Source organism: Zootermopsis nevadensis, unplaced genomic scaffold (assembly GCF_977971745.1).
Source record: "Zootermopsis nevadensis isolate Lab colony 2312 unplaced genomic scaffold, Znev_1.0 Znev_ptg000031l, whole genome shotgun sequence".
Lineage (NCBI taxonomy): Eukaryota > Metazoa > Arthropoda > Insecta > Blattodea > Termopsidae > Zootermopsis > Zootermopsis nevadensis.
The window spans coordinates 3213637-3231833 of NW_028259163.1; the positions used below are offsets into that span (position 1 = coordinate 3213637).

The 18197-nt window shown below is 35.9% G+C and overlaps 1 protein-coding gene across 1 annotated transcript; it reads left to right on the top strand.

Annotated features, from left to right (window-relative positions):
• Positions 1-906: 906 nt before the first annotated feature.
• On the top strand, positions 907-17946 carry LOC110832697 (uncharacterized). Its single transcript, XM_022069937.2, has 10 exons — positions 907-1243; positions 1329-1447; positions 1563-1814; positions 2568-2704; positions 2886-5261; positions 6191-6300; positions 6804-6938; positions 7979-8067; positions 9494-9738; positions 10207-17946. Exons 1-10 carry the CDS (start codon positions 1055-1057, stop codon positions 10260-10262), a joined length of 3708 nt encoding a protein of 1235 aa, XP_021925629.2. The 5' UTR covers positions 907-1054; the 3' UTR covers positions 10263-17946.
• The last annotated feature ends 251 nt before the right edge of the window (positions 17947-18197 follow it).

Consider the following 18197-nt stretch of genomic DNA (forward strand, 5'->3'; position numbering starts at 1 on the left):
CCTGGAGAGTTTCGAAATATGGTGTTGGAGAAGAATAGAGAAGATCAGGTGGACGGATCGAGTGACCAACGAAGAAGTATTGAGGAGAGTCAACGAGCAAAGAAGCATTCTGCAGGCGATTACACGAAGGAAAGCTAACTGGCTGGGGCATATTATGAGAAGGAATGGATTAATGAGTGATATCATCGAAGGCCAGGTTGAAGGAAAGAGAGGTCTAGGAAGAAGATTGATACAGCTAACCGACGACCTTAAACAGGGAAAGAAGATGACGTTCCAGGAATTAAAGCGAGAAGCCGAGAATAGGGACAACTGGAGAGCTCTTTTTGGGCAGAGCAATGGACCTGTCGTAAGACAGAACACTTAATAAAATAAAAAGTCCACCAGGCAGTAAACACTCCCCCCGCACCGCACCCGAAACGACTTCCATCGCAAAGCTTTTCTCGTGATCTGCAAGACCTGGTTCTTCAGAGTCTGGGTTAGGTGTAGACCGAACCAAGCAGAGACAGAGTCAAGCAAAGATCGGGTGTCACAGAATGTTTCAGGCAGAGAGTACGGATGAGGCAGAGACCTAGTCAAGCACAGACCGATTCCGATGAGACTGGGTGAAGTAAGACAGTCTGGCAGAGATCAGTTCTGAAAGCGATGGGTTAGGTCAAATTTTGAAGAAAGATATCGAATTTTTCAAAATTTTCGAAAAATCAAAAATTCTGCAACACACCTTTACAACAAAGTCATTCACACTCGTATATTCTTTAAAATTTAATTCTTCGAGTCGACTTTATCAGACTTTTCCATTCCGGTCTTGCATACCAAAGATGCTACCGTCTTGTGAACCTAGTTATCACAGATAATACTAACATACTTGACCCTTTGGTTGTTTCTTTCATTACCTTAGAATGTCTTCGCTTGGCCTATGTTTCCTGTGAAGTTTAAATGAAAGATGGCGTTAAATATTATTTGATATTCTACTGTTTCGTGATGCTTTCTGTGCTAACAAAAGAAAAATAAACTGCGCAACCCAGCCCCAATAATCTGTAGCCGACAAACATCAAACATGGAGTTTTATGATTCGGAAGAGTCATGTAGCTCTGTATCTTCCTCTTCATCTGTATTTTATGCTTCGGTAGACTCCCAAGAATCATCAGTAGATTCGTATCCGAGATTACCTTCAAATAACGTTTTAAAGAAGAAGAGAAATAGGAAACGGGCACCACACATATTGGATAAACTGTATTACAGAGAGGTAAGGTTCATTCCAAGCTTTCGGTATTCAGTTTTGTGGTTGGTTCTGTTGACAACAACACATTGTAATTGCTGTGGGTTTGCAGATCAGGGGTATCTTTGCCTCTCGGCCCCATGCAGCAAATTTAAGGCTTTTCTGTCAAGTGCCATCCCGCTGCCAGATTCGCCTTCGAAATGTGCTTCCAGAATCTGCTCTTGATTCCAAGTGAGTAGTAGTTTGTTTTTTCAAACACTAAGAATAATGTCATATTTATTTGTAAATTAGCAGGATGTGATTTCTATGTTATTACCAATTCTTCATTTCTGTTTCTTCCCTACAGTCATGTATTCCTGGGGCTCTCAAGATGTGGCCAATTTCTTTTGTCATACACATACACGACAGAATTGGATGTGATGACGTTCAACCAAGTTTATAAATACCGACTGCATTGGTGGGCATTTGTTCCTCACCAACAAGTGCGTAAAGTTTCTGAAGTAATGCTGTTTGGTAACCAAGGTGTATACAGTACGCTTTTCATTGCGGTTTGTCAGTGGCCAATGGATTACTCGAGAGTTCTTATTTATGGGAATTGGTAAGCTTGAATATATTCCATTCCTTTTTGTTGGATATCTTTCCTGTAGTTATCGCTATGTAACTTTTCATATTACTGCAGAGAACAGACAAGACTAGCAGTATGCCAGAATAGGCAAGTAATTTAACAGTACTAGATACAATTTTAACAACTGTGGTCTTGTATTCTGTACTTCTTTCTTTACAGTTGTCATTAATGCATCTTAATGTCTACTAATTTAATTTCTATAAATGCTGATTATAAAGTGTGAGAAAAACTTTTATATTGAGGAAACTTAATATTTATGCCAGTGAACATTTTCCATGCAACATGGTATAACCCTTTAAATAAATTCTATAAACTCATACGCTAAAATGAAACACCAGCCATATGAACCTTAAAGCAAAAATATGGGATGTTTTAACATATAGTCTCATGAAAATTGACCATTGCCCCTCCATCGTCAGGGTGATGATGGAGGCAATAAGCACCTGTGGAAAGTCACTTCTACCATACTACATGGCACATCATCCCAGAATACAGTAATTTTTATACAATATATCAAATAAAAAGTAATTTTTATACTTGCCACTATGAGAACCTGAATTCTCACAAGAAAGCGCACCGTTATAATTTAGTGAGCCGTTTGAACGACTGGCATGAAACACCAGTTCCAAAGTGTATTAAGAAATCTGCCTATTGAAGTTAAAATACTGTGTCAGCTGTTTTAAATGTTATAAACTAATGTACAGAATGAACTTTGTGCCCTTATAGCCAAGAGTCATATGGACAAAATACTGGTACGTGGAGTACATCACAACCTGAACGTTCATACCTTACAATCACCACTGTGCCGTCTCTGAATAAATGCCATGACTGTCTCAGAGTGGCAGCTTCATATGAAGAGGAAGGTAGAGTCTCTTGAAGTTTTCCAACTAAAATTTTATATGTTTTACATTATCTTTTCCATCTCATCTTTGAGTTAATCACCATTTTTATACAGTAGTAAAATGATAATGTTCTTTATATTGTTTTCTCTCTTAGACCTTAGGTTAATGAATCATGACATATTTTTCTGGTTTCATTCTTCAGATCTTGCGGCAAGTTGGGACAGTTGTGTGCGGTTCAGCTGCCTTAAACATGGTCTGACAGTTCACACTTCATTTGATGTTGTTTCTCCCTTCCCCAAGTTTGAGCCGACTATATGCATGAAGCGTGAAAGCACGGTTGTATTCAACACAGGAAATTTTCTCCACGTGTTGCGAGCCGAGTTGGAGCACCTGAGTAATAGTTCATCTTCAGCAAGCAAACCATGCTCATCGAGTAATTTATTAACTTCAGACACTTCAGAAAATCTGGATCGGAATCCTTCAAATGCGGCTTCATCGGCCAGTGAGAACGGCTGTAACACCAAACAGGAGCTCTCTCTCACAATTACAGACAATGGCGGAAACGAATGTCGGAAAAATAACTCGTCTGGAAACAGTAAGACTGGTGATTCTGACCATAAAACAATAGAAAGCCAAGCATTGCCTCAGAATTCAAGAGTGTATGACACACGAGCTCGCGTGGTTCTACAAAGAAAGCAAGCCAGTTTACAGCAGCCAATATCATTTGACCTCCCTAAATGCCCCATCTCCCCACCACGTGAAAATGGTGGTGACTCATTTTCTTTGAAACAAGATGACTCAAAAGTTGGTGCTAATAATTGTACTCATAAAAGTCTTTTCAATGCTACCTCAGAAAATGAGAGACATATACACAGAAGTAGAGCAGCAAGAGTTATTATTGAGGAAGAAGATTATGATGATGATATTGATGATGATATTGGTGCTAGTGATGATGTGATTTCTAATTCACAGATATTTTTTATCTCCAGGGGAAACAGGAACTGTTCGGAGCAAGACTCGGAACATTTCCTCGTAGCCAGGCATGGCATCGCTACTAAGAATGGTAGCGATGATAATTTTAGAATAGGGTCAGAATCAAGGGTTGTCAGTAGGGACCTAACTGTTCCAAAAAATAGTGAAGCAGACATCTCTGAAAGTATATTTCTGTCTCATTCACGACCAATCATGAAGGTCAGTGGTAAATGTAGTGAAAGTGATTGCAAAAGAATACTGGAGTCTTCCTTAAAAGATAATCAAGAGAGAATTATTAAGTCTGAAACTAAAGCTGGGCATTGTAGAGATAGTATGTTTAACGGTCGCATTACCAGATCTCAAACATCGCGAGTTGCGGGACGTCTGGAAATGTTGGACACACCTGTAATAAATGAAAGCAATAAAGTTGATACTGAAAGAACAAAAAGGAGTGAATTTTTACAAATTTCTCATATATCAGAGAAGCCAAAATATGCGGTTGGAGAGACGGTATGGAAAGATCAATGTGATTTCAGCGGTGTCTGTAATAAAGAAAGCCGAATTATGGACTCCACTCAGGAACTCAATATAACATGTGGTAGCATGAATCCTACAATCTCAGAGGAGACAGTGTCTTCTGTTACCCTTATGTCTCCAATTCCAGGAACTCTGCTTATGGTAAATACAACTGAGGAATCAGAAAGTGATGACTGTCAGTCAAATCCTGATAGGAAGAGGGAAATAACTCCAAGTTCGTCAAGATCTAGACGAATCCGTGGGGGTACAACAGTCAAACTGAGTAGCCCTCTTCCAGCCATAGCTGCTACCGCACCACATGGCGGTAGTGCCAACAACACACACAACAAAATAGCAGAAGCAGAGAAAGCTTATGAATTCACTGATGATGGTTTGGAGCCGGGCTGTGAAAAACTTAGTTCCTTCCGTCGCCGCCGTCTTGCCGACAAGAAGTATGAATTCTGTGAGGAAGGTGAAGATGCAGAAAATATAGTTCCTTTTAGATTAACTCGTCGTAGGGAATTGTCCCCCAGACTTCGCTCGCCACCCCTCTATCTCTCTCCGTCTCCGCTCATGTTATCCCATCGAAGACGTCTCCACGATACTCTGGGAGATACGCCTGAACTTGTTATCTCTGGACCTCGCTCACCACAAATCTTGGCCGGTGACATCCACACAATAACCCAGACACCGAATCATCTAGAAACTGACAAGGTTGTTCTTCGCCCTCTTAATCGTAACACGGCAGCTACTCTCCTTCTCTCTCCAAGAGATCGTGATGGAAGTGGAGATTGGGTAAAGACTAATAGTAATAAGAAGTTACCCGTACCTGATGTTGTAACATTGTGTGAACACAATCCATTGGAAAAATCAGAACATAATTTATTAGAGAATGCTGTAGCACAGCCTGGAGGTTTAGGAAACAATGGTCTCCCAGGTGGAGCTCGAATGGCCAAGAAGGAATTTCCAAGCCCGTCACAACCACCCAACACTAATGGAAGCAGCAATGCTACTAGGTGTACAGTCCAGTTGAAACGACGTTACATTGAAGTAGATGATGAACTGGTATCTGTTATAACAGATATAGAAGGTAATTAAATCCTAAATTAGACTAAGTACTGTACTCTAAATTTATTTACTGTTTCTGGTGGCATGGCAGTCACTGGCATGAATTTCGAATTTTTAGTTCCTGCGTAACACACTTGATCTTCAAACATCGTGGTTTAGTCACATCATATTTATATTTCATTGTTATCCGAAAGAAGTAAAAGTAACTCTGAGCAGTTTAGAACTTGTTACTGAAACATTATGAAGCGTATACTTCTGTGTGGAAAATATTGGTAATTTGAAGATAAGAAAAGTATTACTTGATTTTTGTTATAGTATATCCACGTATAACTAAATTGTATAATAGTCGTGATAACCATAGATGGTAAGATCATGGAAAATAATATTTTATTTTATTAAAAGTTTCTGTAAAAATTTCTAATATATTCAGACCTATGGTAAAAACTTCTGAAATAACGTTCCATTTATGATATGACTATGGATTTACCATTTTTGCAGTTTACGCTGTTATGACAATCATAGAGAACAGTTCAGGTAACATGTTAAACAAATATCACTGAAATAGATATTACAGAGCATGACCAAAATATGGTTGAAAAAGCTTATCTACCGAAAGTTGTAGCTGCCACATCAGATTATAAGTAAATTTTTCATATTTGTGTTTCTCATGATAACGAGGATGTCTGTTTTTCTGGGTTCTGACACCGTGTAAACTCATACGTAGATACCAAATTTCAGAGAAAGGGACTGTCTCCATCTTCAGGACTTAAGTGGTGGTGCTGGGAAATACCTGTCCTTACTCTATCGTTTATAAACTATGTACGTCCCAGCACTGCTACTTCAGTCTTGAAGATGGAGAAAGGATGTTTCCTGAAACACTGTTATACATGTACCAGCCTACGTGACGTCACAACCCAGAAAAATGAAATCCCTGTGATGTCTGTTTTCTAGATGATGATTACAGTGAAAGTACCGGTTATCACTGTGCACTTCCTCTTGAAGTACACGGTGCTGGTTATGCGCAGTTACAAATGATCTCCAATACAAAGGCTGGAAAACTGGTGAGTGTGTAACCTTACACTTGTTGAAGAAATGTGTACTGTTAGGATCCCCCCCTCCCCCAACAAATATTACAAAATATAACCTCGCCAAAAGAAGAAAATTCTTAGGAAGATATTTTCAATATCCTAGACAAACATGTGAATTATTGAAGATATCCGTCTTCTGGGTTGTTGCGCTGTGTAGTCTGGTCGATGTTAACCAACGTTTCAGAGGTCATACTGCCTCCGTCATCAGGGCCCTGATGACGGAGGCAGTATGACCTCTGAAACGTTGGTTAACATCGACCAGTCTACACAGCGCAACAACCCAGAAGACGGAAATCTTCATACTAAGAATCGCCCTGATGATGGAGGCAGTATGACCTCCGAAACGTTGGTTAACATCGACCAGACTACACAGCGCAACAACCCAGAAGACGGATATCTTCATACTCACCGCTGTGAGAACCTCAAGTCTTACATGTGAATTATTGATAGTCTAATTTTGTTCTGTCTTATTGTAGATGGCTCCGTGTGTTCTTGTCCATCAACGAAGTTTTGATGTTGAACAGTTTTGCCACGAAATAGCCGAGAGATTATGTATTGAAGCTGGGAAAAAATATTGGTTCTGCAATGATTATGATGTAGAAATAGTTGATGTAAGTTAAAAATTTATATTATTGATACAGATATATATATATATGTGAAATTTATTTCGTTTTTGACTCTTCCTTATATCACATTCATCCACACAGTTTTGACAAAATAAGCTTTACTTATACCCCTTTTAAGATCTACAACTTTTATTTTAAACATTTTTAGTGTGGTGTGTATTTAAAGAAATCAAGGGGAAAATCATCTGTTATTCATTGTGGTATCTGTGGTGTGATAGGCTTCGTGACAGTGGGTTTTTGTTGAAAGTAAATGAACAATGCCAGTTAGGCATGTAAAATTGCAAAGAATGAATTTTGAAAACATGGAAACTTCAAAATTAGAGAGCAGATTCATGTTGTGATTTGTGTTTAATCATCAGGCTAACTTAGTATAGAATTATTATGTAACTCTTCATGAGAAAGAATCTTATGAATGTTCCCTTGTTCACTGTCTCATGACGTGTTCTCTCCTATTCCTTATTCTTATATTTCCGTGATCTCATAGTCTGTCCAACCCCCATAAATAACACCACAACCTGGAACAGTAATTTTAGGTCTTTTACTTCATGGATGTCTCAGGAAATGACGTAGATTCAGTTGGCAGACAGTAAAGCTGTTATTTTCATTATTTAATATTTTGTAGTCTTCGCCTTGGGTACAGTTAATATGACTTTAGTAAAACTTAATGTAGACAGAACAGGTTTGAGTTTCCACATAATCACTTAAAATATATAGTTCCCTTGGCTTGGGAATTTTATGAAAGTCTAAAACCAAATCTGCTTTGATGAGCAATGAATTCATACAAAGTAATACAATAAAGCTACCCTGAAATGTCAAGCATGCGGTCTGTGAAAGGTGATCACTGGAAGCAGAAAGTGTACTGATTATTTATTGGTTAAATATATTGGATTTTTGATATGAAATATTTCTGAGAATGTCGTAGTCTTTGTGGAAAGTGATTCTTGTCTGAGTACTGTATCATTTTGTAATTATGAAGCATTTTGAGGCAGTTTCGATTTGTGCATTAGTGTTTCTTATTTTGACAGGTTTGTCCTTTTTCTGGAGATGTGATTGCTGTCGCATTAATGCGGATTCAGGCAACTATCAAAACAAAGGGTTTAGCAAAGAGTCAGAGGTTTGTATGCATTTTTGTAATGTGACACATCTTAACATATTTATGCAATTTTTTAGTGAAAAATTTATCAATAGAAAATGTAATCAGTTTTGTAGATCCTATATAACTTTTAAGTGAAGATGTTAATTTAGTACAAGAAGGAGACAGGGAGTTAAGATGTGTGCATAGTGCAGTGTCCATAATTTCTGTAGAGAATAAGTATGCTCACGTCATTCTGATTCTTGAATATACGTAATTAACGTTCTGTATAAGCCTGTTGACACGGTGGAGTGTTATGTGCAATCCAGCAGCCTACCACGTTTTTCAAAATTCATCGGTTTGCAGCCATACTTCTGATGCCATATAACTTATACATCTGGTAAAGCACTGTTACATAAACAAGTGAACAGTCTTCCTAATTTAACGTTCATCTTTGGCACAGTATCATCACATTAAACACAGAACAAAAATGTGAGTTTAAAGGTATATGGTGTGTTAACCAAAAGTTACGACAATGTATTTATAAACAAACAACAGTTAAAGTGACCAAATTTTTCATCATGTCTCCTTTCAAGGTACTTCCCTTTTGAGTTAATATACTGACCTTAGCAGTTGTGCCATAATTTGAAAGAAGTCTCACTTGCCTGTAATGCCGTTGCCTGGCACAAATTTTGCTGAATTTCCATAACACCATGAAATCTGTTCCTGCTGGGGTTCATTTCCATCTTTGGAAATGTCATCCTGAACCAACCAATCACAAAGTGAGGTTTCAGGTTCTCATGGCAGAACAACCCAAAAGACAGCCAGCCATCTTCAACCAATCTCCATTTCACTGTTTCTTAGACGTTTTACACTGGATGCCATAGTACATATTATAAATATTGATGATTTACAGTTCAATGTGGAGGGACAAATTCATGATGCACATCCAGATCACAGTCAACAAAATGATCAGCATGCTCTTGAAATTTAATCAAACTTCTCTTTGAATGTGACAGATGCAGAGATTTTTACTGTGATGATTGCTGTTTAGTTTTCAGATTGCACCTTTAAACTCAGGTTGTATTGTACCTAATTACATTTGACAAGAAATGTAGGCGATCTTTCACACGTTGAAGAAACATGACTCAAAATAAAACTTGATGCAAACTCTTTGTTCTTTTGAATTGCTTATTTAAATGCATACACATCATGATCAAACAGCTCCATGTATGAGACGGATGCAACATATAATCATGTATGCAAGGAAGACTACTCACAAAGCTGTACTCGGTCACCACGTATGTGGAAAAATCTTCACTGTTATCAGTGACGTTATGGGAACATTCCCATGAATTTTGATATCACGTAGAGATACAGGTTCAAAGTGAATTCAAGCTGAACTACCTTTTAGATTAGAATTCTAAATAGTTCACACAGTGAATTACCAGATCCATTGATTGTGTAGGCATCCAGTTAGCAGTATGGAGCGACAACAGTACCAAGGCAGTTGCAAGTTTGTGTGGAATGTGGATACGGGACATTACGCTGTGGTATGGACGCGGGCACTCCATGAGGTAGATCCCTGCGACACCATTGACATGGACCCGTGGAATCCAGCCCGAGACTTGGCTGTGAAACTCAGGGAGGATCTTCACAATGTTCCGACGTATCAGTCTGTGAAAACAATAACTAATGAATTAGTACTTAGAGGTAAGTTTGTTTTTTCTTTTACATTTTGTCCTAATTACCATTTAAGATTTCTGTCTTCTGGGTTGTTGCGCTGTGTAGTCTGGTCGAGGCAGTATGACCTCTGAAACGTTGGTTAACATCGACCAGACTACACAGCGCAACAACCCAGAAGACAGAAATATTCAGTTTTCATATATTAAAAATTACTTTAGTGTTATGAAACTTTGAGGTTATATCTGGCAACTGTACTAGTGAACACACTGCACTGAAATGGGTCAATAAATTGTTCTTGGTAGCCCCTTTGTATTGGCTGTGACATTTGAAGAATAATAGGCATCATAAATTCTTCAACAGAACTTTTTGTTTGCAGAAATTAAAGTGTAAGTTGCTCATGATTATTTTGTATAGACCTGTGTCTTCATTCTGTTGGCTGCAGTGCAATTACCATATTTTGATTATGTTCCCAAAGAACTGCTTCTCTTGTTTCAGGTGTTTCATTGGTGCGTATCAGTGACTTAGAAAACTTGACTGAATTGACTCTGTAAGAATGCGAAGTTGTAGCAGCACTAATTTGTAAGGATCGAGGCTTTGTTCCCTGTTCTCCGTCAGATAATTATAATTTTTAATTTCGACAGCAGGCAAGATATCGGTACAGGTTGTTCGGAATTAATTACTTCTGTGTTATAAAGTTTGTACAAAAGTTTATTTTTCATTTTTACAATGTTTGTAGCTCTTACTGCTTGTTTTTGGTATGAAAGATACAATCTTCTACTGATTTGTAAAGAAGGGCAGTAATGTTTGAATGTCACTCAAATACATAAGCATATCTATGCAAATTTAAAACATGCAGCATGGATACATTTGCAGTGTACTGTTGTACTTACTCATTTACTGTTGGTTTAATTGGTTCAGCATAAATAGCTGGGCCCGTGAGACCTACGGGTTCTTTATTGTGTACAGAGAAAAGATATTGACTTTTAAATAAAGCAGTGTTTGTAATTTTCAAGATTAAAGTGACTGAATTCTTTTTTTCATTTTTGGGTATGAGAGAATATGCAAATATGCACTTAATTCTGATTTAAGGTATGGCAGTGTTTTAGTGCATTCATAATTGTAATGCAGTAGGATATGGTATTTTGTGTAGCAAAGAATTTTTATAAGTAAAATTACTACTCCCAGACAGAATGGGATAACGCGGACAGTAGTAACTTCTGTCTTTGAGTGCAATCAATCTTGAGATTGGAAGAATTTTTATGAAAGCGGTGGCAGGCAGCCTTGTGTTCGCACATTCATATATATTCTTGTCATTACTAGAATTATTTTAGGTACGATGTTATTTGTTAAAAGAAACAAAACAGGCTTTGCCATATTGCTCTGAAATGATGAGCAATTGTTTTAGAACAATTTACAAGCTAGGAAGGATATTATGAATGGATTAGATATTATGACAAAATTAAATCATAATTCCCCTGCACAAATGTTATCAATAAGTATATGTGCATATAAGCCATATTTTTGGAATTGGTAAAGCATAATTTTATGTGGACAAAAGAAATTAAATTATCTTGATTCCTAGTAACCTGATTTATTTTTAATTCTTCACATCAACTTAAATATCAACACTACGTCCGTTTGTCTCATCAATATTCAGTCAGTATGATTTGAAATACTTCAGCCATTAAGTGATGCTACTGAAAATTTGTGTTATATTCAGTAAAATTCAGTCCTGCATTTTAACCTTTATCATATATCCCTATTCTACACGTCTTGCAGCTGGACTTTGAACTTCGGTGTTTTATAGTTCATTAATATGCCGCTGTGACACATGGCCAGCTGGATTGCACATATGCCATGATGCACAGCCATTAAAGGTTAATATCTTAAGATTATTCTCTGAGAATATAGTTCACACATTATCAGTTGTTTCGTTCTTATCGCTGTATGGATCACTGTCATTCAGGACTGTTGAAAAGCCTGATATATTTAATTTTTTATTTCAGTTCTCATGAAGCTATATTACATGCCAAGTTTTATTTGAATTGAGAATGTGTGCATTTATCTTTCCATATAAGATACTGCAGCATCTGAACATCAAGTCATGAAGATGGAAGAGGTGTGAAGATGAATTCCAAATTTTATAGTGTTAAGAATAATTCCTCTTTGCGGCATGCTTGTCGAGCATTGTCGTCATACGCGTAATTCCGAAGACCTGGTTTCGTTTCCAAGAAAAATATTCTGACTTTATGACACATCTAGAAACATGTTATGTAATAAAGCAGAATATGAGCAGAACACATTTTCTTGTAAATTTAAATGCCTGGGATCTCTCAGAAACATAAATTAGATAGTTAAGAAGCTTCCAGGAATAAAGGTGCCATTATTCAAATGCCAAAAATCAGCTTGCAGGTGATGTTGATTAATATTTACGTATTCTAATGGAAACAACAACAAAAGGCATTGTTCAGTTTGATGTCTGAAAGCCACCAGCATGGCTGCATCTTGACCATTCTTCATTTTAAATGTTATTTCTTGTAACATTTATTTTTTATGTTTGTTTTACGCAAGGGCTACAAGTAGGATGAACTGTTGTCAAAAGTGAAGGCTGTGGATTTAATTATTTTCATTGAAAACTCATCCTTAACTCTATTTAGTTAGATATGTCAGAGTTTAAATATACAAAGAAGTGCTCGTTTACGATGGAGGCCCTCTGTTATTATTCCATCGTATCTCGTCAAAAGTTTGATAATATCTGCTAATTTTTTAAAAATTTAACTCTTTCAATTTCCTCCTTCATACATTCTATGTTAGTAAGACTGTAAACATCTGGAGACAATTCAACTTTTGGTCTCATTTATATTGTCATTCCACAGTTCCTATTTAAACCAACATAATATACACTGCCCATGCTGCATATTTAGATCTGAAAATTGAAAATGATTAATATTATTATTACCATTTAACAAAAAACGAATCTCTTGTCAACATTCAGAATTATGTGAAATATGTACAGAATATTTTAGATGTATTCAGAGTAAAATTCATGCTTTTAATTATGTATTATTGTACCGAAATATTTACAATAGATCCTCCAAATTACTATGGTTGTACTTACAATCCAAAATTAATATTAATTAAAAGTTTGATATAACATTGTGATGAGATTCAGTGTGTTGAGACCATGTTTGATATTGTCATTTACGTGTATGTCATATTCACACTGTTTTAATAGTAAGATATAAGCTGCACTTTTGTCTGTAGATGATATGTTGGTGTTAATGTGATGGTTGTTATTAATTTCTCATGATATCTACACTCATATGCTAATCACTAATGTATGATTACAATAATTTATTTCAGTAATACAATAAAATACTATTATTATAATACAGTAGTGATTAGCATACTATCGTAATGGAAAGACTGGTTTTATTATCTACATTCTTCAAACTAAATCTTATATTCCATCATCACAGTCATTAGTCTTAAAATGGAATACACTTGTATCTTGAAATGTCAGACATACCTTCGACCAGTGTTCCGCAAACTTTTAAACTCACTGCACACCCTAATTTGTGTAAAACACGTGATGGCATACCAAAAAATTCCACCTCATTAAATGGGACTACAAAAACTATAAATGGCCATAGCTGTGTAACTATACAGGATGATTCAAAAGGTTAGGGCCAAACTTAAGGCGCATATAAAGGGACTCAGAGAGGACAACTTTTGAATAGGAATCCATGTCCTCCGAAGTTATCCTGAGTCAGCCGAGGCCATTGAAGGTAGGGAAGTCTGATAACATACCGCTGAAATAATTTGGTTTGTAAGATTGCTAATGTAATCTTTGTACAATAATAAAAAACAAAATTAAGCTAGGAGGAGAATAGCAAAGCACGATTATTTCAGCGGTATGTTATCAGACTTCCCTACCTTCAATGGGCTCGACTGACTCAGGATAACTTCGGAGGGCATGGATTCCTATTCAAAAGTTGTTATCTCTGAGTCCCTCTATATGCTCCTTCTGTTTGGCCCTAACCTTTTGAATCACCCTGTATATAAATTAAATCCTTGTCCTATGGGAAGGCACAAACATTACACATGTTGAATGAAACTCGTTGATAAACCAGTGTGTGGGTCTGTGTATGTATTATGCATTCTACTTAACAAAAGATAAGATACTGCCTTTTTCTAATTATAATGTGTGAATATGCAGTTTCTTATAAAAATTTGCAGCACACTTGAAACCTTGTGGTGGCACGCCAGTTGCGGAACACTGCCTTAGATAGTGTCCAACAATATCTCAACAATTCATATATATTTTTGTAAATTTCAATGAAAGAAGAGCAGTGGAGAAGTTTTCTTGTTCTGATATTTTCTCTTTTGTTCAATTTTCTTTGATCAAGTGTACAGTTTATAAAATAATTGTATCATCATACTGAGGGATGATGCAGAAGCACAAAGCGAAATTCTTACGGAAACAAGTAACAACTTTGGTATCCAAGGTTGAGATGCGTAATTTATAAGCAAGATATTAGTTTTAGTATGAGAATTTATGTGTTGTGGATAGTCATCTGTGATACCTGTTATGGGAAATCAAGTATTTTTAGCATTTTTATGTGTTTAATGTTATATTACCAGAATCTTTTTTATGTTCTTTTTTTGATTTGGTAAACAATTATATATAGGAAGCATGGTCTAAATTGATTGTAGTCAAGATGCCAGAAGTAGCATTGAAATATTTCTATTACAGCTTTTTTAAACTAGCATGATGTATTATTTTCTTCCCTCCTCTCCAATTTCCTCGATTTATAATTCAACAGACTATACTGCTGCAAGCTTGGTAGAACTGTTACAAGAATTCTATGGAATGGTTCCCGTAATTGAACTCAATTTTCTTTAAGTGCTTGTATGTAATACAAAGTACAGAGTACGTAAGCCAGGATGGCCCAGTCAGTAAACAGTCTGGTTAAAGATTCGTACTGTCATGTGAATCTTGGCAAAAGTCAGATTTGTATCTGTACAAACACATTTACACCAGTTACAGGGCCCACAAAGCCCACTGTCCAATGGACATCTGGCACATTTATCTCCATGGTTAATTGGGTTGACATGCATTGCTTTTTTTAATTTAAAAAAAGTTCACTTTTATTCAAAAGAAGCATTTTAGACAACGAAAAATACTGCGTATGTGGATTCCACCTGCAGTATGAAGCTGGCCGCTCGGTTGTCTCTATTGCTAAGATCAACAATACGTGGGGCTTTAGTCTAGTTGGTCCATCAGTCAGTCAATACTGTTAAATAGATACAATAAAAGTAAATATAAAGGTAAATGTACCTCTCTGATCAAGCACCACACTGTGAAATTGTATAGGGGGCATGGAGATAAAGCTCCCCATATTCTAGATTTTGATGCTAATGGGGACGAGTGATCAACTTCATTCTGAGGCTGTGATACCCATCGAATAGGAGACTGGATGTGAGGAGAAAAATCTTGAGTGCCCAAAGTCCTTAATCATTAGAACTGGTAATGTCTCAGTGCCCCCCTAACCTATTTTAATTTTAATGTTTGGTAATCTGGTAACATGTGATGTATAAATACATACTGCAATGTTTTGAAATAAATACTCTGTACTATAATACATTTAGAAAGGTATAATTTTCTGCTTCACCAAGCTGATTAGTGTTTCATCTTGTATGAGTTTTAGAGCTAAAGATTTTATAATTATTTCTTTAATGAACAAGATTTTAGCAGTGTGTACTCATATTTTTTAAGTATGTTTAGAATTTGTGTCATGAGATGTCATAATTAACCCTTTCCATACTGATGATAAGATAGTTTGCTCTAAAGTTCTGGCTTCTCTTCTCTGAACTTATTTGGTGTTTGAGAAAAGCAAAGAATGAATATTCCATCATATCTAAGTAGTTAGAGGTTACTATTCATGACTTTTCAACATCAGAGATTACATGTTCCTATTCAAATTAACTGCCAGAAGATAAAATTGTCCCTGGCGCATGAGGGAGTGGAGGGTATAGCTTCATGCTTCACCTGCTTTATACCAGTCTTTTACTGACTGACCTGTTCAGTTCAATATAACAAAAAGAGGTTTCTTCAAACGAAAACCAGAGCGGAAAGTGTTGAGGATTTTGCAAGAGTTTAGTTTTGAAACAGACAGTGATTATATTTTCATAAGGCACTGCCATAATTAATCATCTTGGGCAGGTGTGTGGCCTTCTGCTGAACCAAACCATAAATCTGAAAACACTGTGAGGAATTTGTTACACTCTGAACATTCTTGTGATTATTTCACAATGGTTCAAAGGCTGACTGAATTCAAGTGACTAGGTTAGTGACTGTCAGCTTCTGAAGGACTGATCCACAGAGTTTAACTTAGTAATAGGTCCAGTGTAGTGTCTACATCAAGCTCAAATGGAACTATTTTCTCAGGAATAGCTAAATGCAAAAAAAGGGGTACATGACATTAAATACAGATGTGATTACATGTTGTAATTTTTGTCTTAAAAATGTGTTGATGCAGCGCGTGCTTAATGATTAGTTTTTTCAACAATAAAATTTATTTGTAATAAGATGGATGCATATATTACTGTCTGTTTACAATTGGTTTATATTTCCAATAAAAGGATATCATGAATGAGGTATGAAAAATCATGATAAACATACTTGAAAAATGTGTAAGCTTACTTGTTAAGAGTACAAAATTGTTAAACGTGTAATGGCTTTTATTTTACTTCCTTGCCTAATGTCAGTGGCAGAGATAGCTTCTTGGTAAACCTAACTTTGCAATTTTTACCTTTTTAATTTGTTGTTAATGAACATAAATTTCTTATGACAAAATTGTACAAAGTCTCTAATCTCTTCCTAATTTGTGTGTGAATTACTGATGAAGAATGTACTGAATCAGTGAGTGGGACACTTTATACATAATTTATTTACATAAATATGACACAAATTATTGCGTATATTTTATCTCTGTACTAATATCTCTTTTTCAAACTAACTCACATTTGAAGAGTTATATTGAACATTTGCCTAAAATCATGCTGGTGATTAATAATGCAAATCCTTTGAAAATTCAGATGTGTTGAATAACTACAGTAAATCGAATGGATGTCGTACGGTGATGTGCGTGTGTATGTATGTGTGTGTGTGGCCAATTTGTGGTGGTACGGGTAAATAAAATAGGGGCTTATGGATTTATGTTGCATATAACATTTTATTCTGTAATTGTTACAAATATCTCTCTAGTGGAAACAAATGATTTATCAAGAATTAAAATTGGTAGGTAGAAATTTGTAGGGAGTAGTTTATGAAGTACAGTGAATATAATAATTAAACAGATATATTAATTTAAAATTGAGTTACTGGCAGATACTAGTAATAGCCAGAGTTCAGTCTGATCTTTTATTGAAACTCAGATTTTTTAGTACAATACTCTATCTTTTAGAGCATTTGCAAAATACATGGAAGCTATAATTTCCTGAATTTGTACAGATGAAAGCTGAATATAAGGTATTTTGTTCTTACATTTTAACCCAATAGAAGGAGCAAACAGCATATTGAACTTATTGGTCCTTCTACATTTTTCCATCTTCTCATCACTCAAAACATCCACTGTTTGAAACAAGTGTTACTTCCAATGTTTCATTTTATTTCAGTAGTTCCTCTGTTTTAACTCATTTATTTTATATTTTTTTATGTTGGCACATTGAGATTCATAAGGTATAAGCCCTGCATAAACATTAAAAAATAATTATGTTGAATAATGAAAGCAAGGTAGTTTTATTAAAGTACCTTAATTTGTAACAACAGTTTCAAAATATGCATATGAAACATAAATCCAAGATGGCAACAGATTTTGCCATCTCTTGAACAAAGCCTTATTCCTTGAATATTTTGAAACATGACTTTTTTAATGGTGCCAAGACTGAGTTTAATGTTTGTATTGTTAGAAATGGATTATCATTTTTAGGAGATGTGAATAGTTTGTATGTATGACTGTTTTATTTTGTAGAGATGTAGGTTTTTTTTAAAAAAATTCTGTAATTGTTCAATTTGACTTTCAAGCAATATTAAAGTAAATGTGCGGTTGTACGGTTGGATAATATAATCAAATTGGCCTCTTTATCTTCATTTGCTTCAAGCTTAATTGCCAGATTAAAATGAATTGTAAATGTGAAACATAAATTTCAAATTAGTGATGTTGGTCTTAATTGAATTTTATTGTACAAGCCCTGACACACCCTTCCCTTTCCACATACGCATTACTGCTGACCTATCAAATGTTGTCACTGTCAGATTCAATAGGTATCCAGTTAAAATCCTAATTGGTGACTGGCTAGCCAAACTCCATGAAGCAAGGTCTTTCTTTAACACCTTATACATTTTTCATCTGATCAAGAAATTTCCTGCTTTTATAAAGTTGAAGGTTCATTGATGTTCATTCACAGTTCCTTTGAGCCGT